General features: G+C 40.9%; 1 protein-coding gene across 10 annotated transcripts in view; it reads right to left on the bottom strand.

Annotated features, from left to right (window-relative positions):
• The window catches only part of LOC137301304 (cytotoxic and regulatory T-cell molecule-like), a 48,835-nt gene extending 34,504 nt beyond the window's left edge, over positions 1–14,331 (bottom strand). For all 10 annotated transcript variants that reach the window (XM_067970768.1, XM_067970767.1, XM_067970764.1 and 7 more), the window contains exons 1-4: positions 14,246–14,331; positions 3,977–4,123; positions 917–1,069; positions 599–739 (exon numbers count right to left, since the gene is read on the bottom strand). In XM_067970768.1, coding sequence (XP_067826869.1) covers positions 599–739; positions 917–1,069; positions 3,977–4,123; positions 14,246–14,294 — 490 coding nt within the window. In that variant the 5' untranslated portion in view covers positions 14,295–14,331. The remainder of the gene's footprint in view (positions 1–598; positions 740–916; positions 1,070–3,976; positions 4,124–14,245) is intronic.
• Positions 14,332–26,423: the final 12,092 nt, after the last annotated feature.

Genomic DNA, 26,423 nt, shown 5'->3' with positions numbered 1-26,423 from the left:
GTCGTGAAAGGTGCTATATAAATGCAAGTACTTTCTCTTTCTTCTGACTCAAATGTTGCTGTCGTCTTTAATTCTCTAAAGTATCTCTTGGTTACTTGGCTTGCAAAAGATTGAGGACATATAAGTGCAGAAAAGATTTACAAGGATGTTACCAGAATTGGGAGCTTGCAACTATCTGGAGAGATTAAGCAGGCTGGAGCTCTTTTCTCTGGAAAAGAGAAGACTGAGAGGAGACGTGTTTGAGGTCTTCATATTATGAAGGGGTTTGATAGGGTGGAAGTGGAGAAACTGTTTCCACTTGTGGGTGAGTCTCTGTACAGATGTTGACAAAGTGTATGTCCAGTTTTTTCTGTTTTTATTTCAGATTTCCAGCATTTTCAGTTTTTATTTTACTTAGTTCATGGAATTTGGATAACTGGCAAAAAAAGTCCCATTATGGGTAAGACACGGAACATACAGCTGTGATGGAGTTTGCCACCACACTGCTAATGGAAGGATGATGTGTGCAAACATGATGGGATTGAAAAAAATGGAGAACATGGAAAGAATAAATAATAAAAGGGATTCAAATCCCAGTCGCCATTAAGAAGTTCCTTACCATGCAGCTCCAGTCTGTTGTTCAGGAGCCAGGTTATTTGGGGCTTTGGCTTGCTTCCAGTGGTGATACAACTGATCACCGTCTCCTCTCTTCCCTTCAGCAAATGTTTGGTGACGTTGAGCACGGGAGGAGATGGTGGTGCTGGGGAGATAAGAAAAAAGTGCACAATTGCTTTGTAAAGCTTCAGTGTAAACTAAATGTCATAAAATTATAAAGGCCTGAAAAAATAATTTGTGTTTCGCTCAACACTGCTTCTCACTACCTTCAATCAAATGATTAAATATTGTTATCACTTCCTTATCCTTCCAGTATACATACCTAAAACAGTGAGGTACACTTGCTTGGTTATTATTTGGTGGCCATAATATAAGCAGGTATACATGCCGTCATCTTCCACTGTGGTCTTGAGCAGGGTGACAATTAACGTTGAATTTGAGTAGTGCACTAATTTGTATCTTCTGTCTTTTAGCCCTGTTGAAAAAATAATTTCTTAATCATAATCTTTATTATTAATATCCAAACAATCGTACAGATATGTGAGAATAAGAATGACATGTCTCTACTGAAAGATGGATTTGAACATTCTAAAGTAGTGGAATTTTTTTCCACAGAATATTTTCTTGATTTTGTCTGATATTTGTTCCTCTTATCCTTTATCCCAGCTCCTTTATCCACAAGAGGGCACCAATAGAAGTGAAAAGTGAGAGTTGAAAAATGGTGGCTGGTTTACGTGATGGCAACATGATCCAGATTAAGAATATGGCGGTAGTCTGTTTTTGTAGAAGTGTAGCTATATTGCATTGCTGCAACCCCCCCCCCGCCGTGGTCTACTCCCACTTCAAGATCAGATATGTTACTAAGTTATTCCAGCGTGCTATGTCTTAACTTATGGTTAACTTATGACTGGTGCCAGACTTGGGTTTACCTTCAAACTCATGAGAAACAGCAAAAAAATAGCAGGATATAAGTTGTATACTATTGGTCTTCAGAATGAGCTTTATTTACATTATATATATAAAAAAGTGACGAATTAAATGAAGTTGAATTGGTAAACAGGCAAATTATATTCTTTTTACGGATTGGTTCCTGTGTAGTTGAAGTGCAATCATCGTGGAAACAAAAAGCAAAATACTGCAGATGCTGGAAATCTGAAACAAAAACAGAAAATACTGGCAACGCTGAGCAGGTCAGTCAGCATCTGTGGAGAGAAAAGATAAGTTGTGACATTTCAGATCTTGACTATCAGAGTGATGAAGGGTCCACACGTGAAATATAAACTTGTCTGTTCTCTCCACAGATGTTGTCTGACCTGTTGAGTGTTTCCAGCATTTTCTGTTTTTGTTGCAATCGATATGGAGATGGGTTTAGAATGTCCGCACTTCAAACATTATCGAGCAACATTTCAAAGAAAAAGCCATTCAAATAGAAGTAACACCATCAAGTATGATATACATTTCCATAAAGTGCTTTCATGAATAAACCTCTATAGCAGGTTGTACAGTACCTGTCAGATTAATAAGAAACTGACTTTTAAATAGAACTGAATTAGTGGGGTAATTTTTTTGTGGGGTAGCAATGTGAACTCAAGTCCCCACACAGTGAGAGCTTTATTTCACTGGATCATCATTGATATAGACAAAGAAACCTGGCCACATGGAGAGAGAAGAAATTCAGAGAGCAAGACAACTGTGTGGGTCTTGTGGATCGAGGTACAGCTGGCTACAGAATACGGGCCTGCAAACAGGATGCCTGAAATGGTATGTGAACAGAACAGCTGTGTATCACTTTCAAACTCTTGCTGATTTAAAAAATGACTTACTTTGATGTGTGGAACTTTTAAAAATAAATATATCTTTATATCGGGCTTATATTTATGTCTCTTGCTAAACATAACTTTCATTGCTACCATTTTCTTGCTATTAGTATGTCTGCTGTGGCCCAAAGGAATTAGAAGAGGAGAAGATACTAATAACAAATGGAGAAGAAATGTTGAATACGGTGTAAAAGATAAAGCAGATCATTATTTTGCAACTATATCTAGAACAAGCTAGGTTGTGTCAGACCACAGCAAAGTCTGTACAATGCCGACATAGGTTTCACATGCTGTAGGACAGGAAGAGCTTAAACATGCAGACACTGCATTCACTATCCACATATAAAGTCTGCAAGCTAAAGCCCTGGCCACAACATTACAACAAAAAATATCTAATGTAGCTTGAGAAACATTTCCGCATAACTTTGACCAAGCTAATATCTCCTGATGTGGCTTGGTGTCAAATTTTGTTTGAAAACGCGCCTGTGAAGTACCTTGGGACATTTCACTGCGTTCAAGGCATGATATAAATGCAAGTTGTTGTTGTGGTGGTCTCATTAATCATCTCAGCACAGACAGAGGACTGAACCTGCGAATTGCTTACTCTCCATATATTTCAGTCCCAAGACTGTTTCTGGAAGTTAAAGTCATGTCCTAATAATCTTCTGTGAGAAAGAAAATTCTCCTAACTGCTCCCTTCATTGTTTTGTTGGTGATTTTAAATTTGTCCTCTAGTTGCCAACTCACTGACCGGTGGAAATAATTTTTCCTTATTTACCTCATCAAAACCCCTAATAATTTTTAACACTTCAATCCCTGTTCTAATGAAAAGAGCCCCAGTTTCATTAGTTTCTTCTCATAAATAAAGCACCTCATTCCTAGTGTCATATTAGTAAATCTTAGTAAATCCCACGAGTTTGACTTCAGTAATATTTAAATTGCTTGAAGGGATCATAAGAGATGCAACCTAGATCACCGAGACAAAGAAGGAGTCATCAGGGCCACTCAACATGGCTTTTGGAAAAGAAGTTTTTGTCGTATTAATTTGATCGAATGTTTTGAAGAATTCACTAGGTAAGTGGATGAGAATAAATCAGTAGAGATTGTCTACCTGGACTGCGTTGGAGTTAGAGTTTGATAAGGTACCTCATGAGAGGTTACTCAGCAAGATAGAATCTTGTGGAATTTCTCCCCAAAAGGCTATGGTTGTTGGATCCATTGAAATTTTCAAGACTGAGATCAATAGATTTTTGTTAGGTAAGGGTATCAAGGGATATGGATCAAAGGCGGGTAAATGGAGTTGAGGTACTGATCAGCTATGATATGATTGTAAACAATTTTACAACACCAAGTTATAGTCCAGCAATTTTATTTTAAATTCACAATTCATTTTGAATTTAAAATAAAATTGCTGGACTATAACTTGGTGTTGTAAAATTGTTTACAATTGTCAACCCCAGTCCATCACCGGCATCTCCACATCATGATATGATTGAACAGCAGAAGTGGCTTGAGGGGCTGAATAGCCTACTCCTGTTCCTGTGAACAATAATGCTGATGCTTACCTTGGATATCGTTGAAGTATATAACATGCCGCTGTGGATTTGTCCACTCAATAAATGACTTCTCACTTATATCCATCATACAATTGAGAACTACTGATTCCCCCTCGAGCACCGTGATGTTCTCTCTCTGCAGGATGTGTGAGCTTGCTGAAAGTAGAAAAGGTATGTGAAGATCTTTATCAAACCAGCACTTGGTTTACATGCATTTCAAAGGAACTGTGACTCCTTACAAACCTACAGTCTGTCTGAAGAAACAATCTCTTTGACAAATCAGACACTCAAATGATTATTCTAAGGTCCATTAAAAAGGCTTGTGAGCCAGACATTTATTCAAGGGCTAAACATAAAGGATTGTAATTGTCAGTGTGCAAACAACCTGGATCATTGTTCTCTGAAGCTTTTCAAAAGTATTGGGGGTAAATTTAACTTTTGGCAATAGTGTAAAATGGGCAATATCAAATCGGCCACCTGTTATATACCTCCTAATTTTCCATTTAAAAATTTTTTTTTATTTGTTCACGGGATGTGGGCGTCGCTGGCAAGGCCGGCATTTATTGCCCATCCCTAATTGCCCTCGAGAAGGTGGTGGTGAGCTGCCTTCTTGAACCGCTGCAGTCCGTGTGGTGACGGTTCTCCCACAGTGCTGTTAGGAAGGGAGTTCCAGGATTTTGACCCAGCGACAATGAAGGAACGGCGATATATTTCCAAGTCGGGATGGTGTGTGACTTGGAGGGGAACGTGCAGGTGGTGTTGTTCCCATGCGCCTGCTGCCCTTGTCCTTCTAGGTGGTAGAGGTCGCGGGTTTGGGAGGTGCTGTCGAAGAAGCCTTGGCGAGTTGCTGCAGTGCATCCTGTGGATGGTGCACACTGCAGCCACAGTGCGCCGGTTGTGAAGGGAGTGAATGTTTAGGGTGGTGGATGGGGTGCCAATCAAGCGGGCTGCTTTATCTTGGATGGTGTCGAGCTTCTTGAGTGTTGTTGGAGCTGCACTCATCCAGGCAAGTGGAGAGTATTCCATCACACTCCTGACTTGTGCCTTGTAGATGGTGGAAAGGCTTTGGGGAGTCAGGAGGTGAGTCACTCGCCGCAGAATACCCAGCCTCTGACCTGCTCTCGTAGCCACAGTATTTATATGGCTGGTCCAGTTAAGTTTCTGGTCAATGGTGACCCCCAGGATGTTGATGGTGGGGGATTCGGCGATGGTAATGCCGTTGAATGTCAAGGGGAGGTGGTTAGACTCTCTCTTGTTGGAGATGGTCATTGCCTGGCACTTATCTGGCGCGAATGTTACTTGCCACTTATGAGCCCAAGCCTGGATGTTGTCCAGGTCTTGCTGCATGCAGGCTCGGACTGCTTCATTATCTGAGGGGTTGCGAATGGAACTGAACACTGTGCAGTCATCAGCGAACATCCCCATTTCTGACCTTATGATGGAGGGAAGGTCATTGATGAAGCAGCTGAAGATGGTTGGGCCTAGGACACTGCCCTGAGGAACTCCTGCAGCAATGCCCTGGGGCTGAGATGATTGGCCTCCAACAACCACTACCATCTTCCTTTGTGCTAGGTATGACTCCAGCCACTGGAGAGTTTTCCCCCTGATTCCCATGGACTTCAATTTTACTAGGGCTCCTTGGTGCCACACTCGGTCAAATGCTGCCTTGATGTCAAGGGCAGTCACTCTCACCTCACCTCTGGAATTCAGCTCTTTTGTCCATGTTTGGACCAAGGCTGTAATGAGGTCTGGAGCTGAGTGGTCCTGGCGGAACCCAAACTGAGCATCGGTGAGCAGGTTATTGGTGAGTAAGTGCCGCTTGATAGCACTGTCGACGACACCTTCCATCACTTTGCTGATGATTGAGAGTAGACTGATGGGGCGGTAATTGGCCGGATTGGATTTGTCCTGCTTTTTGTGGACAGGACATACCTGAGCAATTTTCCACATTGTCGGGTGGATGCCAGTGTTGTAGCTGTACTGGAACAGCTTGGCTAGAGGCGCAGCTAGTTCTGGAGCACAAGTCTTCAGCACTACAGCTGGGATGTTGTCAGGGCCCATAGCCTTTGCTGTATCAAGTGCACTCAGCCGTTTCTTGATATCACATGAAGTGAATCGAATTGGCCGAAGACTGGCTTCCGTGATGGTGGGGATATCGGGAGGAGGCTGAGATGGATTATCCACTCGGCACTTCTGGCTGAAGATGGTTGCAAACGCTTCAGCCTTGTCTTTTGCACTCACGTGCTGGACTCCGCCATCATTGAGAATGGGGATGTTTGCAGAGCCTCCTCCTCCCGTTAGTTGTTTAATTGTCCACCACCATTCACGACTGGATGTGGCAGGACTGCAGAGCTTTGATCTGATCCGTTGGTTGTGGAATCGCTTAGCTCTGTCTATAACATGATGGGTTTTTATGACAATCCGGTAGTTTCATGGCCATCATTACTGATACTAGTATTTTAATTCCAGATTTTTTAATTTAATTAATTGAATTTAATTAATTAATTGAATTTAAATTCGCCAGCTGCCGTGGCGGGATTTGAACTCATGACTCTGGATTTTAGTCCAGGTCTCTGGATTATTCGCCCAGTAACATAACCACTATGCTACCGTACCCCCATTGAAGTTAATAGAAATGAAAATCATAAGAGGTGTATAATGGGCGGCTGATTCAATACCATGGGTTTTACACTACTGTCAAAAGTTAAAATGACCTCCTCTGTGCTAATCATAGACTCACTCAGCTACTATGTTTGAAGTCATCATGATTCCAAGAATTTCTGGCTTACAAATCAGAAGTTCCTGATAGTAATTTCCCTTTAACAATAGTCCCAATTGTGAAAGAACAGAACATTTTTGATTTTATAATACATACACAAGATGGTAAATGTACATGTTTTTTCCTTGAACCTCCTCCCCAAGGCAACTGCTATCAATATTCGGCAATTCGTTGCATCATGAAGAATTGTAAAAGGGATTCACCATTTCATTCCTTGCAGATCTGAGGTAGTTCTTAATATTGGTTAGTTACCAGTTACTAGTGTCAATCACCTATAGTCATTTGACTCCTTAAAGTCAATCACCAAAGAGATCCTGATAGACATGTTTCACTGTTGGTGTTACTGGAAGTGAAAAATGGAGGCACTTTGCAATCGGGGTAACTATGGCTGTCCAGAAATGGGCTCCCCCTTAGGTTAAGGTTTCAAGACAGGCTCTTCAGTAACCCTGTGCCATGAGGGGATGCAGGATGACATGTACACACTGCGTTTGCATGACTGTGGTTTTTCAACCTTTGCAAATGCCCCAAAATGTTTTCCTCTCTTCTCCTGAACCCACTGATTCCTGCTGGGTACAGTTCCACAGATGCCACGTGTCCCCCAGTTGGCCATGTGTGACACGAGACAGTGACTGTCAACAGGTATTTGACCTTGTGGGTTTCATAGCTGAACCTCACCAATTAGTTCAGTACACACAGGGAATTGAATCCTGGGACCCTTCCTCCTCTATATGTATCTCAGTTCCACCTTGAGCAATTACATTAACAATTGAACCATTGGGAAAGTAGTACGACTGCTGTATCTGCACAGTTCTCAGGAAAGAAACTGGTTGCACATTTTCAAAAAAAATCAATATGCTTGATGAATTTAAATAAGATATATCTATATACAATCTATTTCTATTTCTAGCAGTGATATGTGGTTGTGATACCATTAAGATAAGCCATATGAATCAAGACTCTTCTTGGGTAAAATGGGAATTCCCAAAATGTGCTTTCCCAAGTTTATATGGAGTACCAAAGTTCTGCAAATTTAGAAAAAATCACAGAAATTCCAATTTGACAACTAAAATACAAACTGCAACATGATGAGAGGAAGTGAGAGAAAAAGCAGACTGGTTATGGTAGTACAGCATTGAGGGGCGATCACATGTGTGGAAAGTTGGTAACATAACAGTGTGCAAACTGACTTTCCAACAGTCATCTTGTCTGCAGAACCTAAAGAAAAAGGCATTTAAGAAGAATGTTAGTGTGTAAGATTCTAATCGTTGTGACAAAATGTGAAAAGGAGAAGGAAAGGGAAAATAATTCAACGATTGCAACGTTTGATGATTTGATATATTTTTAAAAAAGGTTGCTGTATTGTAACCTTCCCTCCCCTTGCCCCACCTCACCTCCCCATACTTCAGACTCAGTGACCACGGTGGTCTTTCTGGTGCGAAGGCAACTACAAGAGGATATGATTCATTGTTAACTCTTGAAAAGCCCCCTCTGGAAAATTATTTAGGTGTTTGTCTATATGTTTGTGAAAGCTATGTAGGCTATAACCTTGTATTATTCACATTTCTATTTTAAACACATTAGGGGGCAGACTACTTTCATTTTGCAATGATTCAACCCCAGCTAAACGTCTAAAACAAGACGAATATGTCAATGACTCAGTTTAAACCACAAGCTATACTGTAACTTCACTTAGCTAACCTGTGGAGTCTTTGATAAGAGCAAAGATCTTTCATACTCAAGTTACCAATTCCAAAAAATTCCACTGAAGCTGTATTTGTTGCTTTTTAAATACATTAGTGGTAATATCAGTTAACCATATGGGACATCCCAAGCAATGGTTCTGCCAGAGAGGATTGTGTCCTGCTCAGCTGGTGAAATAAGAACCTTTATTGGCTTCCTCAAATGTCAGAAAATTGAACAATTAGATCCTATGAAATCCTGATACAATTCCATCTGGAAGGTGGAAACATTTACCACTGACTTCAAATACTCCACTTGCCCTTAGAGAGAGTACGTGGCATAAGACAACTGACTGTTAATATCACTGGAAGAGGACATGACCGTTGTCCCTTCGGAGGTTCAACCGATATCCCTAAATTAATCACAAAAATGACCTTGAGAACAGCCTCAACAGATGAGAAATGGGAGGCAATAATTACTTGCCACCAACTAGTTCAAAATCACATATCGCTTCTCGACACAGCTTCATTGCTCGAATCCTCCATACCAGACGCATGCTGGAGGGTCTGTGGAGGAGTTGTCAGATTTGCCCACATTTTCTGGACATGGTCAAAGATTCAACTGCACAGAAAAAGAATCAAGACTTTTACTCAAATGTCTGTTAAGCATTTAAGATTTATCATGACTTTGAAATTATGAAGAGGACATAAATGGTTTTGGATTGAAGTCAGATGCCTTTTCTGCTGAGGAACTGAAGATTGCCAAAAGCCTTGTCCCTCATGTACATATATAATAGGCAACATGTGGGAAGGGAAAAAACAAAATTTGTTAAATGGGGCAAATTGTTTGCTTGACTTTTTGGATACCAAACCTGTTATAAATTCATTGTAAATCCTGTCTCAGCACAATTTTATCCAACTATAGCACATACCTGTTTTGCATTACAAATTTGGTATTTGTAAGTTAGAGTTGAGGTCCATTTACTGGGACAATTGATGCAAATAAAATTATAGCTGTTGGATTTTTCTATTAGTCAAAAGCAATTGTACTGATTTTCAATGTGTAGTTATATTTCCACTTTGGTGTCACTGGAAATGGGTAAGAGGCCCCCTCTGGAAGGCCATCTTACACTGCTTGATTTTGATACTGTACAAGGTATAACTCTAACATGTTTTTAAACCAGATTTAAAACTAACACCACCAAAAACAGATTAACTGGTTATTCATCTCTTTCTGCTTGTGGGAATTTGCTGTGTACAAAATGGTTGCCTTAACAGACACTACATTTCAAAACAATTTATTAATTGGGAAAGGCTTGAAACGTTTCTGAGGGATGTGAGAGGGCTCGATATAAATGCGAGCCTTATCATCACAAAACCAACCAAGTTGTCTTCTCAGAATCTGACTGGATTGCCCTCAAGCTTAATATGGGCTTCCTGAATAGTGATTTATTCCATACTCAAAGATTACTTTGATCCTACAGCCATTAATAAATGATTGGATTAAAATGTTGACAGTAGTATTTGAATTTGGTGACAAATGCTATTATAATATTCTTACAATGTGGAAGTTTAGTAAGAGTATAAAGGGGATCTTGCAGGATTGATAGTAGAATAGGTGAAAGTGAGCAAGTTAAAGGGTGAGGTTGACATTCTTTTCCTGTTACATGAATAGAAGTAAAAATAACTGTCTGCTGTAGCCTCTCTTCCTGTCATGCAATGCTGTATTAATGTGAACAGGCATAGTAAGACATGGATCATCACAAGATATGAATCAAAATCAAAACATGAGAAACCCCTACAACAAAACAAATTTGAATGCAGTGTTTTATTATAATTCAGAATAGATCATTTGTCACAGTTTGGTACAAAGCTGTAGTAGATTCCTGGGATTTAAATGACTTTATAAATTATTATTTCAGTAGATGTCAGCATCTAAACTCTTTGATGATGTTAAAAGGTTCATGGCACACTATGACTATAATTAATTTGTAATCAGTAAACCACTGGCATAGAAATAATGTGCTGTAGTGAATATTTGTGTTATAAGTTGTTCTTATTTAAAAACCATAGCATTTAGCAACAGTGTTAATGATACAAATTTAAGAGTTCCTCAGATCCCAGTAGGATAAATTCACTAATCCTTCGTTCCCATGTGCGAAGGGCACATGAATCGGAAATAGGGCTACAATATTGTAGCAATATCATAAAATGTGTTCATGCTGATTTCCTGAGGTATTTCCAGTGAGATTGTACGTGTGATCATTTACAATAAGTTCATGATTTTGCTGGAAATACTAAACAGAGGAAATCTTCACTAACACATTTACAATGTCATTAACCAGTGACTAAAGGAATATAATCCCAATATTTCTAATTGGCTGCTGGATGAATTTTTTGAATAACTTGTCACTCATGTATGTCTGCCCCAATTAGGATGAACTCTTGTCAATTACTGTCCCGGCCACAAGATGAACCCTTAGTAGAAATATAATCCAAACAGGAGTAGGGGAGAGAAAAATCTGAACTCGTCCATCTCTCATACATAAGTTGTGTTATGAATAATTCTGGACTACTGCATAAACTATGTAATAATATTCAAAAATGATGTGAAATTATGTTAACTCCTCTGCCCATTATTTATAGTAAAAGTTTGAAATGTGATAATATAATGAAGAACATGTAGTTCTAAAGCAGCTAAAATTTGTTACATTGATTTCTTTAAAATTAACCACAATCTAAATGTTCCAAACATTTATACAAGGCCCGTCTGATAAAAGTAAAACCTAACTGAAACCTCAGTGATGATATGCAGCAGGTTAGAGTTTTGGGAAGTATCTGTGCCTGTTTCCCATGCTTGTCTATGATGATTTCCTCTGCTAGACATCGTGAAATTCTAATCATGTTTATAAAGGACAGGTTTATGATTTCATTACACCTAACATACAGAGGAAATCTTTCCCCAATGTAGTTATGTGGGGTTGTGCAGGAATTTAAAGGGTGGAGGAGCTGTGATGATGTCATACACGATGACAGCAAAACTTGGCCAGTTTTTGAACTGAAGTAAAACTCTTATTGATTTACAGCCTATAGTAGTTTTGACAGAATCTCCAATTTCATTTCACACATACCAACTATATTTTACCAAGTAAATTGAAAGGGAAAAAGAATAAGTGTTAAAAAGCTTTTTTGACCTTGGGGGCTCCACAGCCAAGCCAGATTAGCTATCTAGGTGGCAAAGATCAAAGGTGGGACATTTAGTCTGTCTATACCTCCGTTTCACTTTGGACACTATTAACTGAGCCATCTGTGAACAGCATGGCAATTGTAACCTGTAACCTGTACAGTTTTAATTTTGCAGCTTTTTTTTTGTTCATAGCAAATTTAGCAATTTTTTTATCATGATAATCCATTTTACAATTAAACAAAAAAAATCAATAAACTTTACATAATTATTTTAATGTGAATGGAATTGTCTTCTGCCTATTATATAAATAATGAGAAACAATGCAGTCCTTGTGAGGAAGACCTTTGTCACTCATGCATAATAATGACAACTTTCTTGTTAGTAGAATAAACTGGACAATGCCACTGCTCCATATTAGGTGCCTTCTCTGTTTATTTACCTTTACAATTTGAAACACACAATTTTGTACTAAACATATTTCGAAATGGCAGAGTGATAATGTCACTAATAAGAAGTACTTACATCATATTTACATGTACTTCAATACAAGTTCATCTAGTGCAGCTTCATAGTATATTAAATAAAATCAGATTTGTTTCTATGTCCAGGTGAGTGGTTTTAATTAAAGAAACCAGGGTTGATTCAATAGCATCTTCAGTTCATTTCTTTAGTGATTGTAATAATATTTATTCCGATAAATTGCACTATTTAAAAAAAAATGTGCAAGTAAACCCAATATTACACTGCAACTTTGTAATTATTCTTTATGCATTTTAGAGTCCTGCTTCTTATAAATTCATGTATCTTCGGCAGATGTGTTAATACCTGATCCATATTAGTCACTTCCATAAAAGGCACTGAGGGGTGAAATTCAACTTCGACAGTGTGCAAAACAGGAGGTGGTGAATTGGACGCCCATTATGTAGCCCGTCCAATTTTTTCCCCCCATCTGCTACCACCCGTTTTGCTCCCCTGTTGAAGTTAAATTTCACCCCCGTAGCATTTTAGCCATATAGAACACCATCAGTAAAATGCAGCCTGAAAATATAACATCATTCATACATGCAAACTTTCTTTAGGCATTGCTGAACAGTAATCAAGAATAAGAAATCCATTTGATTTCCCTCTTACCAACCCAAGAGTGTTGAGGCCAATTATAGTACTCTAAACACTGCTACAGCGGAGATAAGCTAATTTAGCAGACAAGGGACTGAACCTGACATAGAATCATAGAATCATAGAAATTTACAGCACAGAAGGAGGCCATTCGGCCCATCTAGTCAGTGCCATCTCCCCAATTAGCAGGAACCCAACTATGCACTGGAGAAACGCATTGAGGCATCATGAGAGTCACCTGTTTCAACTTTTTAAATATACTGGCAGAAGTCCTGCTCATGGACAGTTGGAAGAGCGTGCTGGGGAAAGTGCGATGAGAAAGGTACGACAGGAAGTAAGTGTGACACGTGCAGGAAGTGCCCGCTATATGCAAGACTTTTAATATAGATTATTTTTACTATAATTTTAAAAACACAGCAATTAAAATAATTGAAGTGAAATAAGAAACACAACCATAATTTAAAAAAAATCATAATGTACTCAATGATTCTCCCTAACCCTTTCAGCTTTCTGAAACGTTTGGTACTAAAAGCAATGTTAAAAATATTTCCACAACACACACGGTGCATATTGCAGGTAAATTCTCATCGCTGAAGGCAAACAAAATTTGTTTTTTGAAAATACCAGATGGAAAGACTGTCAATGTAGTTAAGAACAATGCCCACAGGTTGAGGGTCTTCCATGCTTGTTAAAGAAAAGTAGGAACACACCAACACTGGATAAGGGTTTTACATTCAAAAGTTTCTCTGGTCCTTTCCTGAAGGCGTTCATTCTGCCTGGGACGCAGTTTGAGAACCTCACTCAGGGAGCACTTATTCATGTGTGAGCCCTGACAGTGAATGTCAGTGGGATATTTTCCCATGGGAGCATCACAGCTGAGCCTGATCCTGTCCTCACCAATGCACACTTGCCGGAAGGTTTATACACTAGCAATTGGGAACTCGAACCCTGGCTGATTTTTCTCTGTCCTTGCTCGGGCACATACATCAATTACAGCACTCTTACTGCTGCTCCAGCTGATATAAACTAACTCAGTGCAACTTAAAGATTGAACTTGGGAACTCCTGGTGCATATGGGTTACTGTATATACTCATCGTGCTGTCTGTGTGAGATTTTATAAATAATTCATACTTATTCCTCTGAGGAGGATTTTCTCAACATAGGATGTTGCACAGATAGTTTGATGAAAATTGACCACAGTGAATCAACACTTTTAATCTTACTATCAATAAATATAATTGACATGAATATGCAACTAATAAAATATCAACATTAACCACATAGGACTTTCACAGAAAAGCTCCTCCAGCTCAGAAACCTCTTTCTGTATTCAAAATCAAATATTAGTTTGCATTACAAAAAGCTTATTGTAAAAGTTCTACAAACAGGATGCGAGCTAAGTACTTTTGCACTTCAGCCTCATTGCACGCATTATTCTGTGGTTTTCCAGCATAGTTAAAAATAAAATTATTTCAGTTTAACTTTTCGAGAAGTAAAGTAAAGCCTTTTGATTTACCTTGCAGCGTTAAAAAGGCAAGAAAATACAGCACTGAACCAACAGCCATGGTATCCTTTCACAAACCGTACACTGTCTGGTCTCTTCCTCTACTACTGTATTTAGTAAAATACCTCCAGTACTAGAAATGACGTGGGTTACCATGATGTCACAAAGCCATATGTGGTATTGGACTTTCCACCCAGTTTTAAATCTATGAATAGTGCAGACATCAGTCTGAGTAAACATTACATTGTTTCAAACGTATTTTGTTTCCAAAAGTGAGCAACAATCTTTATTGCCAAAATGTTAGAAAGAATGGCCAGAAATTTCCTTGTTTTGGAGCAAGGATGGCACAAGTAAAGCATAAAGGAACAGCTTAAAGATTGAGGAAATTCAGGCGTAAGTGAATTACGCCTGTTTTTACGCAATGCCCAACATTCCTGGATCTTTTGCACGCCAGATTTTATGTTCCGGTGTATGCTAATTAGATTCTCAAGGTTGCCGTAAATTTTGGCATCACTTGCCGATTACGACATTACAGGAAACTCTAGGCCAATTTTTACTGCCCATGCCGGGTGGGAGCAAGGCAGTTCGTCACGCTCTGAAAATCGCGTTGCTGAATTTACAGCCCGTTCCTGATTCGCCTACTGCCATTTTACTGACATACATAGGACCCTGATGCAATTTTCAGGTACCAGTGGGTGAAAGGTGCACCGCGCATGTTCCACCCATTGGTACTCGGTGCAGAGCAGCCTAACCAGCGCTCCTTAAAGGGACTGCTGCAAGCCACTCACAAATGCCTGGAAAGGAATGCTCCTCCTAGCCCTGCAAAAATCTTCGGGCCCACTGCCAGTCCTTTCATTCCCCTCCTCGGAGAGTGCCTCCCCTCCTTCAACCCCGGCTCTGCGCAGGAGCCACAGGAATTCCCGCCCCACCCGATCAGCAAGCTGCCTCCATGGTAGTCTCCTTTCTAAGGATGTCATTCCAAGTCTATGTGCTTGGTTCACTGGTGATGTAATGGATCCTGCTAGTGTAACGGCATTAGGTTTTGACTTCCAGTATTCAAAAGAAAGAAAGAAAGAATATAACTTTTAGGGCTAAATAAAATTAGAGGCTACTCAATATGCGTATCTGCTGTTTGCTGAATTTCCCATATGTTACATGGAAACTGGACTTAAGTGAAATGCCCACAACGTGCTTAGATCATGGCTGTGGTCTGGAAAAAACAGAAAAGGCGACAGCTCATGCAGAATGATTTTGAAACTGATGTAAGTGTTGGCGGTGGGAACCAATGTCCACCAGTGACCTTACGCTGTGCATACAAGCAATGGAGTCAGAGTTGAGTTGCTATAGTTTAAATCAAGAGCGGAAGAAAGCTTCACGCCCCCCCACTGCTTCTCACTGTAAGATCTTCTAACCCACAAGGAAAAAAGACACAAATAAATAGCCACAGGGTTACTCACGAGTGGGGGTAACCTCTCCATAGCAGATTGCTTCCTGTTCTACAGTTTGATTATGCCGCATAAAATCTACCTGTTTTGTTTAAAAAAATGTGCATCATGAATACTTTCCAAAAAATAATGGTATTTGCTTTGACTGGATGTAAGTAATGTTTGATCTAAGCATGGTTGTAAGCAACTTTTGTCTATGTTTTAATCCGTTGTATGTGACATGATTGTGCTGTTTATCTTTCTCTATGTCCACATTTAATCAGAGTTTTTGTTCAAAATTGTCAGGTTGGTCATTACTAAGATGTTAATTTTTCACAGGTTTACTATGAAAATCTGGTAACTCTGATAAGAGACGTCAAGGGAAATTATACACAACACAAAGCAATGAGCCAGCAGGAGAAATTAAAAGACATTAAAAAAAAAGGACAGTGGAAAAATTAAAAGAAAGGAGAAATGAGGTACAGCGACTGTGGAAAAGACAAAAGGAAAAGGGAAAGGAGTGCTAAGGGACAGGAAGTGGGATACAGAGAGAGAACATAAAGGGAGAAGAAAAGTTAAAAGAGGAGGCAATGAACAGTACATAGACAGCAAGATAATTCAGAAGGAAAAGGGAAAGATAAAGATATGCACCAGGAAAAGGCAACAGGAAAAAGGATGTAGGGAAAAGAGCCAAGGAAAGAAAGAAACACTGCAGGAAGAACAGTTAGAAAAACCTCTAGTTAAAAAAGAGGTTTGGGAGGTGAGATACAGGTGTGGAAGTTTCCTTAGGCTTGTTTTCAGGCCTGAAATGGGCACAGAGCGTGCACCCCAACCAGGAGGTCCGCGGCTGGCCTGAAATTGGGTCTTGAACCTCATTAGCATTATTTGACTGAGCTGCCGGATCCTGCCGCCCCTCCAAAGGCAGCTCGCCCATTTCATAAAAATCAATGTCGGGCACAGGGCATTGGGGCACAAGGCATTGGTCCCTGAAAGTGGCCCTTGTTGCGCCCATTTTATGCCCATAAAATGGGTCGAGGTACAATTTCTACCCTATAGTGTCCCAATGCTATAAAAACATAAAATTCAGCCCTGAATGTATCAACCTTAATTTTGAGTCATAGTTATGTCTTTCTTTCTTTACAGTATTTTGGCATTAAGAATTGAACAGGACTGTACTCAATGAAAACTACCAATCTCACACATGTTCTCTGTACAAGACTTGTAACGTAAATGGTCAAGCACAGGTCTGGAAATACATTCTGGGAATAAAACTTCCCAATGGCTACTGGTCGCAATAGCGGAACATCGGAACAGTGGTCGGCCATTCAGCCCCTCCAGCATGTTCCACCATTCAACGAGATCATGGCTGATCTGTATCCTAACTCCACCCACTCAACTTGGTTCCATATCTCTTAATACCCTTGGCTAGAAAATTATTAATTGAGCTAGCATCTGCTGCTTTTTGTGGGAGAGAGTTCCACACTTCTATCACCCTTTGTATCCTAACTTCTCTCCTGAATGGCCTGGCTCTGATTTTAAGATTATGTCCCCTCGTCCGAGACTCCCTCACCAGTGGAAAATGTTTCTTCCTATCTACCCTATCAATTCCTTTCAAAATCCTAAAAACCTCAATCAAATCATCCCTTAACCTCCTATATTCCAGGGAATACAAGCCTAGTTTATGTAATCCCTCCTCATAATCTAACTCTTGGAGCCCTGATAACATTCTGGTCAATCTGCACTGCACTCCTTCCAAAGCCAATATATCCTTTCCACGGTGCAGTGCCCAGAACTGTACACAGTACTCCAGATACGGTTCAACCAGGGCTTAGTATAGCTGTAGCAAAACTTCTACCCCTCTATATTCTAGCCCTCTAGATATAAAGGAAACATTCTTCTAGCTGTTTTGATTGTTTTGATTATTTTTTGCACCTGACAACTACATTTTAGGGATCTGTGAACATGGACCCCATAATCTCTTTGGACCTCCACTGTTCCTGGCTTTTCACCATTTAAAAAATACTCAGATCTTTTCCTTTTTTGGCCCAGAATGGATGACCTCACACTTACCTGTGTTGAAATCCATCTGCTACAGTTTTGCCCACTCACTTAATCGATCAATGTCTCTTTGCAGTTTTATGCTCCCGTCTACACTACTTACTATGTCACCAATCTTTGTGTTATCGGCGAACTTGGGTATATGGCTTTCTATTGTGTTATCTGAATCATTAATAAATATAGTGAATAGTTGAGGCCCCAGCACAGATCCCTGCAGGACACCACCAGCCACTTCCTTTATTTGAGTGCATACCCATTATCCCTACTTGCTGTCTTTTATTGCCTAACTAATCTCCTAACCAACTGAATAATTTGTCATCAATTCCAATCTAAAGGTACAATTCCTGAATTGAGACAGCTTTGGAAGATTATGGCTAAAGCATCTGCAATTTTCTCACCTACTTCCTTTAAAACTCGAGGGTGGGGACCATCAGGTCCTGGGGATTTATCTTGAGTGCCATTATTTTTTCGAATACTGTTTTCTTGCTTACATTAACTTTAGTGAGTTCCAGTTCTTGATTCATTATTAGTGTACCTGGAATGTCAGGTATATTATCCTCTTCCTCTACTATGAAGACTGAAACAAAGTAATTATTCAACAAGGCTGCCATTTCCTTATTTTCATTTACAACATTACCCACTTCTGTTTTAAAAGGGCCCACATTACCCTTGACCACCCTTTTTCTCTTAATATAATTGTAAAAACTTTTTGTGATAATCTTGATATCCTCGCAAGTTTCTTTTCGTATTCCCTTTTTGCAGCTCTTACCATCTTTTGCATCTTCCTTGGCTGTTCCTTATATCTCTCCCGGTCCCTTGAATCGACACTATTCTTTGCATTTTTGTACGCTCTTTCCTTTAGTTTTATGTTATCTCTCACCTTTTTTGTCAACCATGGCTGTTTTATTTGGTAAATAGAGCTCTTGCCCCTCAGGGGTATATACTGGTCCTGTATGAAGCTAAATTCTTTTTTGAATACCTGCCACTGTTCTACCCTACATCCCTATATCTTTTTGAGGTAGTCACACAGGGATTCTGTTTCTTCTCTGTTACTTTCACGGCCTCCATTGAATACCCACAGAGAATAACCCAAGTCTGTTCTTAATGGGTGATAAAATATAACTCAATGAAGAGCAAAAGCTCTCTTAAGAATAAAAAAAATCTCTGCAGCTATCATTGTGAGAATGAATAGTATCTGTGCAACTGTTGAGAATTTCAGTCACGTTGTGTCACTAACAGCGTAAACTTGGGAAAACTCAGTAGGGTTGGGGAAAGTCTGTTAAGTTAACCTTATGTGACATGGATGTATATTTTGGGGGAATAAACCAGCCTTGTGATGTGGAATTCAATTAGAAACACAGAAAGGGGAAGTTTAAAGATTAGTATGTAGCTAATGAGAAATAAGTATATGTGTGGTGTTTAAAAATTATTTAACTGGTTTCTTTATCCAATGGATGGATTTTGATTTTGAAAAGTATTCTGGAATGTGACTGATAAACTGCAGAGTTAACTATCAGGGTGCTAGAGAGGGAAATTATCATTTACACCTGTAGAACAAATTGAGGATTTAATCTGAGCCAATGAATTACACTGCTCCTTTTCCAAATATTACAAACCATTAATTCATAAAAGCAATTCTTACTAAGAATTAGAATACCAGCGATTAGAAGTTATACTTATGAAGAAAGAATCAAAAAATTTGGCTTTTCATTGGAACAGTGAAAGTGAAGAAGAGTTTTAAAAGAGGTTTTCAAAAGAATGAAAGGTTTTGAAAGGGTAAATAGTGAAAGATTGATTCCACTGGTTGGCAAATCAGTAACAAGAGGCATAGATTTAGGATTATCACCAGAAGAACGAAGGGGGGGAAGTTAGCAGTTTTTTTCTCACCGAGAGTTATTGGGACATAGAATGCTTTACCACAAGTGGCTATTGAGGCAGAGACCATAACATAATTTAAAAGGGAAATTAAGATGTATAAAAGAAAGGATACATGGAAAGGGTATGGAAATAGTATTAGAGTAGGTAGCTTCAGTTGAAGAATGGGCATCTTCACTGACACAGTGAACTGAATAGACTTGTTCCATGCTGTGATACCCATGGTCCTAAGTACTGACAGAGCAATTAAAAAAAAAATCCACAATTTGACTTGCATAATGTGTAAAAGTGCATGAAATTTTTTATGGGTTTTTCTATTTCTGAAGTGAAATAAATAGTTTTACTCCAAAACTGTATTGCTTTCAGTTACTGTTTTAGTCTTAATTTTTAGGTTGGGAATTTCTATGCTGAGCTGCATACAAAGGAAAGTTTAAAACTTACCTAGAAAGGCCTCTTTGGTCGGCTGACCAGGGTTTCAGCTGTCAGAGCTGTCACTGCGGACACTCTGCTTTCTTCTGGGCCAAGATTGCATCAGGGACCTATTGACCCCATTTGCATAAATGTATGTGACTCCCGCCTGTCTCAGATGGGCACCTCATACGCCTGAAAAATCAGCCATTTAAAATTGCAGCCAAGCACGAACTGAGTGGATATTTCACCCACTCCGTTTTAACTGCCAGTGTCCGCTGAATGGGGGCAGTTAAAATTCTCATCCAGATGTCTTCTTCAGTAAAAGGTGTAAATACTTCTGCATTACAGCTTGATGGGCTAACAAGGAAAGTCTCTCCAGGCGTTTTTTTTCAAATTATGAACTAAATTCCAGTCGGCTGGTGCAGTGGGGCTGCGATCCCCGCAGTTAACTCCATTTTATTAATCAGGAAGTAAGTCTTCAACACTTTAAAAGACTTGAGCCCGATTTTAACCAGGGGAGCGGGAGTGGGGGGGATGGCGAAGTCAATGCCAAACCCTCTGACCTTGGCAATGTGAGGCCCGGGCGATTTTAACACCTGGGCCTCATCTGCACGCTGCCGTTCAGCTGCCAGCCTAAATGGGTGGGAGGCGCAGCTACTCAGTGGGTGGGAGTAGAATTTTGGGTGGCTGGAGGCCGCCAGTTGGCACCAAAAGAACAGTCACTGATAACAAGGTAAGCGCTGAGGAGCGGTTACAGGAAAGCGCAGGAGGAAGTGACTTCCTTCGCCCCGCCATTGGTGGCTGTGACTTCAGCTGTTTTGGCCCAAAGCTCTGGAATTCCCTCCTTAAACCTCTCCACTTCTCTACCTCTCTCGCCTCCTTTAAGATGCCCCTTAAAACCTACCTCTTTGACCAAGTTTTTGGTCACCTGTCCTAATATCTTCTTATATGGCTCGGTGTCACATTTTATCTGATAACACTGTGGGACATTTTACTACATTAAAGGCGCTATATAAATGCAAGTTGTTGTTGATTGTACACAATGAGAAACTAGCATTCTTACCACACTTTTGGGCTTGCACACGCTCTCTTATGAAAGTTCTGATGTACCACATCAAAATCATTAAGTTCTAATGTTAAACCGTCAGAGCTGGAATTTTATTATACTGAATTCTGAGGATTTTCAGTGCTTCTTTGGAAATCCCCGCTTGGACAATATTTAGTTTCTATAAGGAAGAAGTTATAATTAGGTGGTGTGAGCATGTGGGGAGGGAGTCTAAAACTGAATCTAGCTGAAGGAAATAGCTGATGTAGCAGAATGTGTGATTCTTCATTCATAATGAGATCCCCCCCAAAATTAATATTTGTTGAAAATGACAAAATTATTATTTTGTGATACAAAGCTATTAACTTCTCACCAAGGTGATAGACACTGCACTAGGCAAAGGACCCCCAACCTTATAGAGGTTCCTCCTTCTGCACTATGAATGTTCCATTTCTCATACAATCCATACCTATTGGTGGATTAATGCCCAGTAGCAATTCATTTCACTTAAAACTCTTACAGCCTACAAGGAAAGTAGATTTCCATCCCATTAGTTAGGACTGGACTCGAACCAGGTTATAGAGATAAAAGGGACAGTGTTCTAATGCTCTGGAGTAGATTTTAACCCAGCCAACCTGGTGCAAACACATAGTTAAAATAGTGGCGGTGGGGGGGGGGGTGGAGGAGGAGGGTGGTTTATGCCATGTTGCCGGCACATTCCTGCCCCGCACCCCCCCCTCCCAATCTTAACTCACCACAAAGCAGGCACGAAGGATCACCCGTCTCAGGCAGACGAGGGCTTACTTTACGTTCAAAAGTCGCAGCCTGATGATGTCATTGGTTCTGTGACATCATTTTAACTCAAAAATTTGGGAGGCCCGCACGGGGCCAAACCCGACAGGAGGTCCTGGCGGCAGTCAGCTGAGTGACCGGAAGAGGCCATGATTTCCCTTTATTTACCTTTTCTGAGGAGTGCTTTCCCAGGGCCCGCAAAGAGTCCTTGGGCCTCCCCAGCCCCAGCCTTGCCTCTATCTCAAAAGCAGCATCTCCTGTCAAACCCCACCCCCCAGCATTAACTTCATGTCATAGACCATTCCCTTGGGTACCCAGTGTCCTCACGTTCCCCTCCTAATCACTGTACCACATTCTAATGAGGCCTGGGAGTTAAAATGGCCTCGGCCTCACATTCAACTCTCCATGGGGGTTTTCCTCCCGCCTTCTGCCCTGATGCACCCCTACTTAAAATTGACTCTCCTGTGTCATTGTCTCCTTGTTTGTTCAACATTTATCAAAAAAATTAACAAAGAAACTAGGTGAACATTTTTCATAAAATTGCCAACAAAAACTAATATAAAAGCTAGTACCAAAAAAAGTTAAAAATCTTTTCATAGCTCCATCCCTCATGAAAGTCCCTTTAGGCCCACTACAGATGGGCCAAATTTTAGTCAATTATTATTCACCAATTTGCCACTGATACTTTTGGTTGTACAACAAGGGGCCAAAATTGCTGAGATCTTGCTCAGATGCTGAAAGTGTAGAAGTTAATAGCTTTGTATCACAAAATATTAATTTTGTCATTTTCAAAAAATATTAATTTTGGGGGGATCTCATTCCATTCCGTTCACCTGACGAAGGAGGAAGCCTCCGAAAGCTTGTGGAATTAAAAATAAATTTGTTGGACTATAACTTGGTGTTGTAAAATTGTTTACGAAAGTGTAGTGAGTTGAGAAAGGCGCAATCCCCATTCCAAACCCCTGCATGAGGGCGTTTTAATATTTGGGGTGAGCAGTCCTTAATGGGCCAAAGAGTGGAATCAAAAACATTCTTCTTTCCCCACAGAGAAACCAGAGCCTGTATTCTGAAATGATTGATCCCCTTGAGATCGATTAATTAAGTCATGACTGAAATTCAATGAGGATGCAGGGAGTGGGAAAAGTGTGTGCCAGTAGTTGGATGCTCGAGGTGAGTGAGAGATTGCTTATCAGATGACAAGCCTTTTAAATCATCAGATTGCAAACAGGAAACCACAACACGATAACTCATTAGAATAGGAATGACACTCCACTTCCTGAGGCTAGCCAAACTATACATTTACCAAAAGACAAGGTATGCACAGTGAACAATGCAAAGTTTGAAAATATAAAGGGTTAAGACAGGCAGTCTCAATTTATACATTACTAGACCAGCCAATATTTACATATAATTACCACTCTCTAGGGGTCCAAACATGGCTTTCTGGATTACAATTTAAATGTAGACAACAAAATAAACATTTCCCTGCATTTAGGCAGATAGTTTTGAGAGAAAATATATATTGTGAGTATAATTTGCTCTTTGCTGTCATCATGATAATTGTAGTCCAGGTGTTGCATTTTGCCTTAGAGTCTTGTGTTACACAGTCTTTGCTTGCAAGTGAAAATTTGCTATTATGCAAATACTTGTGTTGTAGCAGTTTTGATAATGTGCATTTGTACATATCGAAATTAACAGAACACTGGTTTCTTCATGTTGGAAATATGCTCTTATTAATGCTACCAAGGGTTGTTAATCCTTCTTAATAATAACTTCCACAATGATTCAGGCCCGAGTGTGACCGAACATGCAAGCTTTATTATAGACACAAGAGCAATGTTCAAATGTGGTTATACCAAACAACAAGTATTGATATAACAACGTTCTAATACAGTTATATCAAATAAACAAGGATGATACAATCTGTCCCTAGGACGTTTCAAGCTGATCAGGCCTGGTATCGTAGGGTGTGTGGACCTCCACCGTCCGGGAAGCTGCTTCTAACTGTAGTGGGACAGTGACAGTGCCTCAGTTTATATATCCTTCTGAAGCATATTTGCTTCTGGAAGCTTGACGACATTAGTCTGATGATGTCATCTGTCCTGGACATCTCCATCCCCCCCCCGCAGGGTGCCCATAGTTCCAGACAACTTTATGTCGAGCCATCTTATGGGGAAGGGACATGCTCTTATCTTTCTGTGTGTTTTGATTGTTCGGATGCAGACATTTAAGATGTCTCATCCTGTATATTGTAAACAATTTTACAACACCAAGTTATAGTCCAGCAATTTTATTTTAAATTCACAAGCTTTCGGAGGCTTCCTCCTTCCTCAGGTGAATGTTGTGGAAATGAAATCCTCGAAATGAAATCGCATTTATAAATCACAGAACAATGCTTGGTGATTACAGACAGTTTTTTCAACTGCCCGTTGCCAAGGCAATCAGTGTGCAGACAGACAGGTGTTACCTACAAGGTCTCCGAATATACAAATCACCAAAATAAAACACAGAGATAGAGAGGTAGAAACATAGAAAAGACAGCAACTGACCCGTCATATTAAAAACAGATAACATTTGTTCGCTGGTGGGGTAACGTGTAGCGTGACATGAACCCAAGATCCCGGTTGAGGCCGTCCTCATGGGGGCGGAACTTGGCGATCAATTTCTGCTCGACGATTTTGCGTTGTCGTGTATCTCGAAGGCCGCCTTGGAGTACGTTTACCCGAAGGTCGGTGGCTGAATGTTCTTGACTGCTGAAGTGTTCCCCGACTTGGAGGGAACCCTCCTGTTTGGTGATTGTTGCGCAGAGTCCGTTCATCCGTTGTCGCAGCGTCTGCATGGTCTCGCCAATGTACCATGCTCTGGGGCATCCTTTCCTGCAACGTATGAGGTAGACAACGTTGGCCGAGACACAGGAGTATGAACCATGCACCTGGTGGGTGGTGTCCTCTCGTGTGATGGTGGTATCTGTGTCGATGACCAGCTACGAGATACCGCCAGACAGACGAGGCAACGGAACTACGCTGCCTACATGAAAACCAAGAGCAGGAAGCTTGAGAAACTCGGCATCACCACCAGCATCGACCAAGCTTCCCCTGGTACCACGGTTGCAACCACAGGGAAGTCTATCGTCAATTTGTCCAACCACACCCTTCAACCAGACAAAATCGAAGTTCTCAGCCGAGGGCTCAATTTCTGCCCCAATACCAAAATGGACCCCACTAGTCTCGCGGCGGACACAGAGGAATTCATCAGGAGAATGAGGGTCCGGGAATACTTCCACAAATCCCAAGATTTCAGCAGCGAACCCAATGAGACAATCAACGATCCGGAACAGCAGACAGAGGGATCCGCGGTACAGCAACCGAAGAGGAAAGAATCACACTGGACTCCTCCGGAGGGTCGCTGCCCTCAGCTTGACATGTATGCTCAAGCTGTCAGGAAATGCGTCAATGCCAGATTCATCAGCCGCACTCACAAGACAGTCCAGAATGTCACCCGAGCACAACGCAACGCCATCAACGCTCTCAAGACCAACTGCAACATCGTCATCAAACCAGCAGACAAAGGAGGAGCCATCGTCATACAGAACAGAACGGACTATTGCAAAGAAGCACACCGACAACTGGACAACCAGGAACACTACAGACGGTTACCCGCAGATCCGACCAAAGAACACACCCACCAGCTCAACAAACTGATCAAGACCTTCGATCCAGACCTTCAAAGCATCCTACGTACTCTCATCCCACGTACTCCCCGCGTGGGAGACTTCTACTGCCTCCCAAAGATACACAAAGCCAACACACCCGGACGTCCTATCATATCAGGCAACGGAACCCTGTGTGAGAACCTCTCTGGATACATCGAGGGCATCCTGAAACCCATCGTACAGGGAACCCCCAGCTTCTGTCGCGACACTACAGACTTCCTACAAAAACTCAGTACCCACAGACCAGTTGAACCAGGAACACTTCTCACCACGATGGATGTCTCGGCACTCTACACCAGTATCCCCCACGATGACGGCATCGCTGCAACAGCCTCAGTACTCAACACCAACAACAGCCAATCTCCAGACGCCATCCTACAACTCATCCGCTTCATCCTGGATCACAATGACTTCACCTTCGATAACCAGTTCTTTACCCAAACACACGGAACAGCCATGGGGACCAAATTCGCACCCCAATACGCCAACATTTTCATGCACAAGTTCGAGCACGACTTCTTCACTGCACAGGACCTCCAACCAACGCTATACACCAGATACATCGACGACATTTTCTTTCTATGGACCCACGGCGAGGAATCACTAAAGAGACTACACGATAACATCAACAAGTTCCATCCCACCATCAAGCTCACCATGGACTACTCCTCAGAATCAGTTTCTTTCTTGGACACACGAATCTCCATCAAAGACGGGCACCTCAGCACCTCACTCTACCGCAAGCCCACGGACAACCTCACGATGCTCCACTTTTCCAGCTTCCATCCTAACCACGTCAAAGAGGCCATCCCCTATGGACAGGCCCTGCGAATACACAGGGTCTGCTCAGACGAGGAGGAACGCGATGGACAC

The sequence above is a fragment of the Heptranchias perlo genome, chromosome 33 (genome assembly GCF_035084215.1).
Source record: "Heptranchias perlo isolate sHepPer1 chromosome 33, sHepPer1.hap1, whole genome shotgun sequence".
NCBI lineage: Eukaryota > Metazoa > Chordata > Chondrichthyes > Hexanchiformes > Hexanchidae > Heptranchias > Heptranchias perlo.
This window is presented reverse-complemented; position numbering and strand designations above follow the sequence as displayed.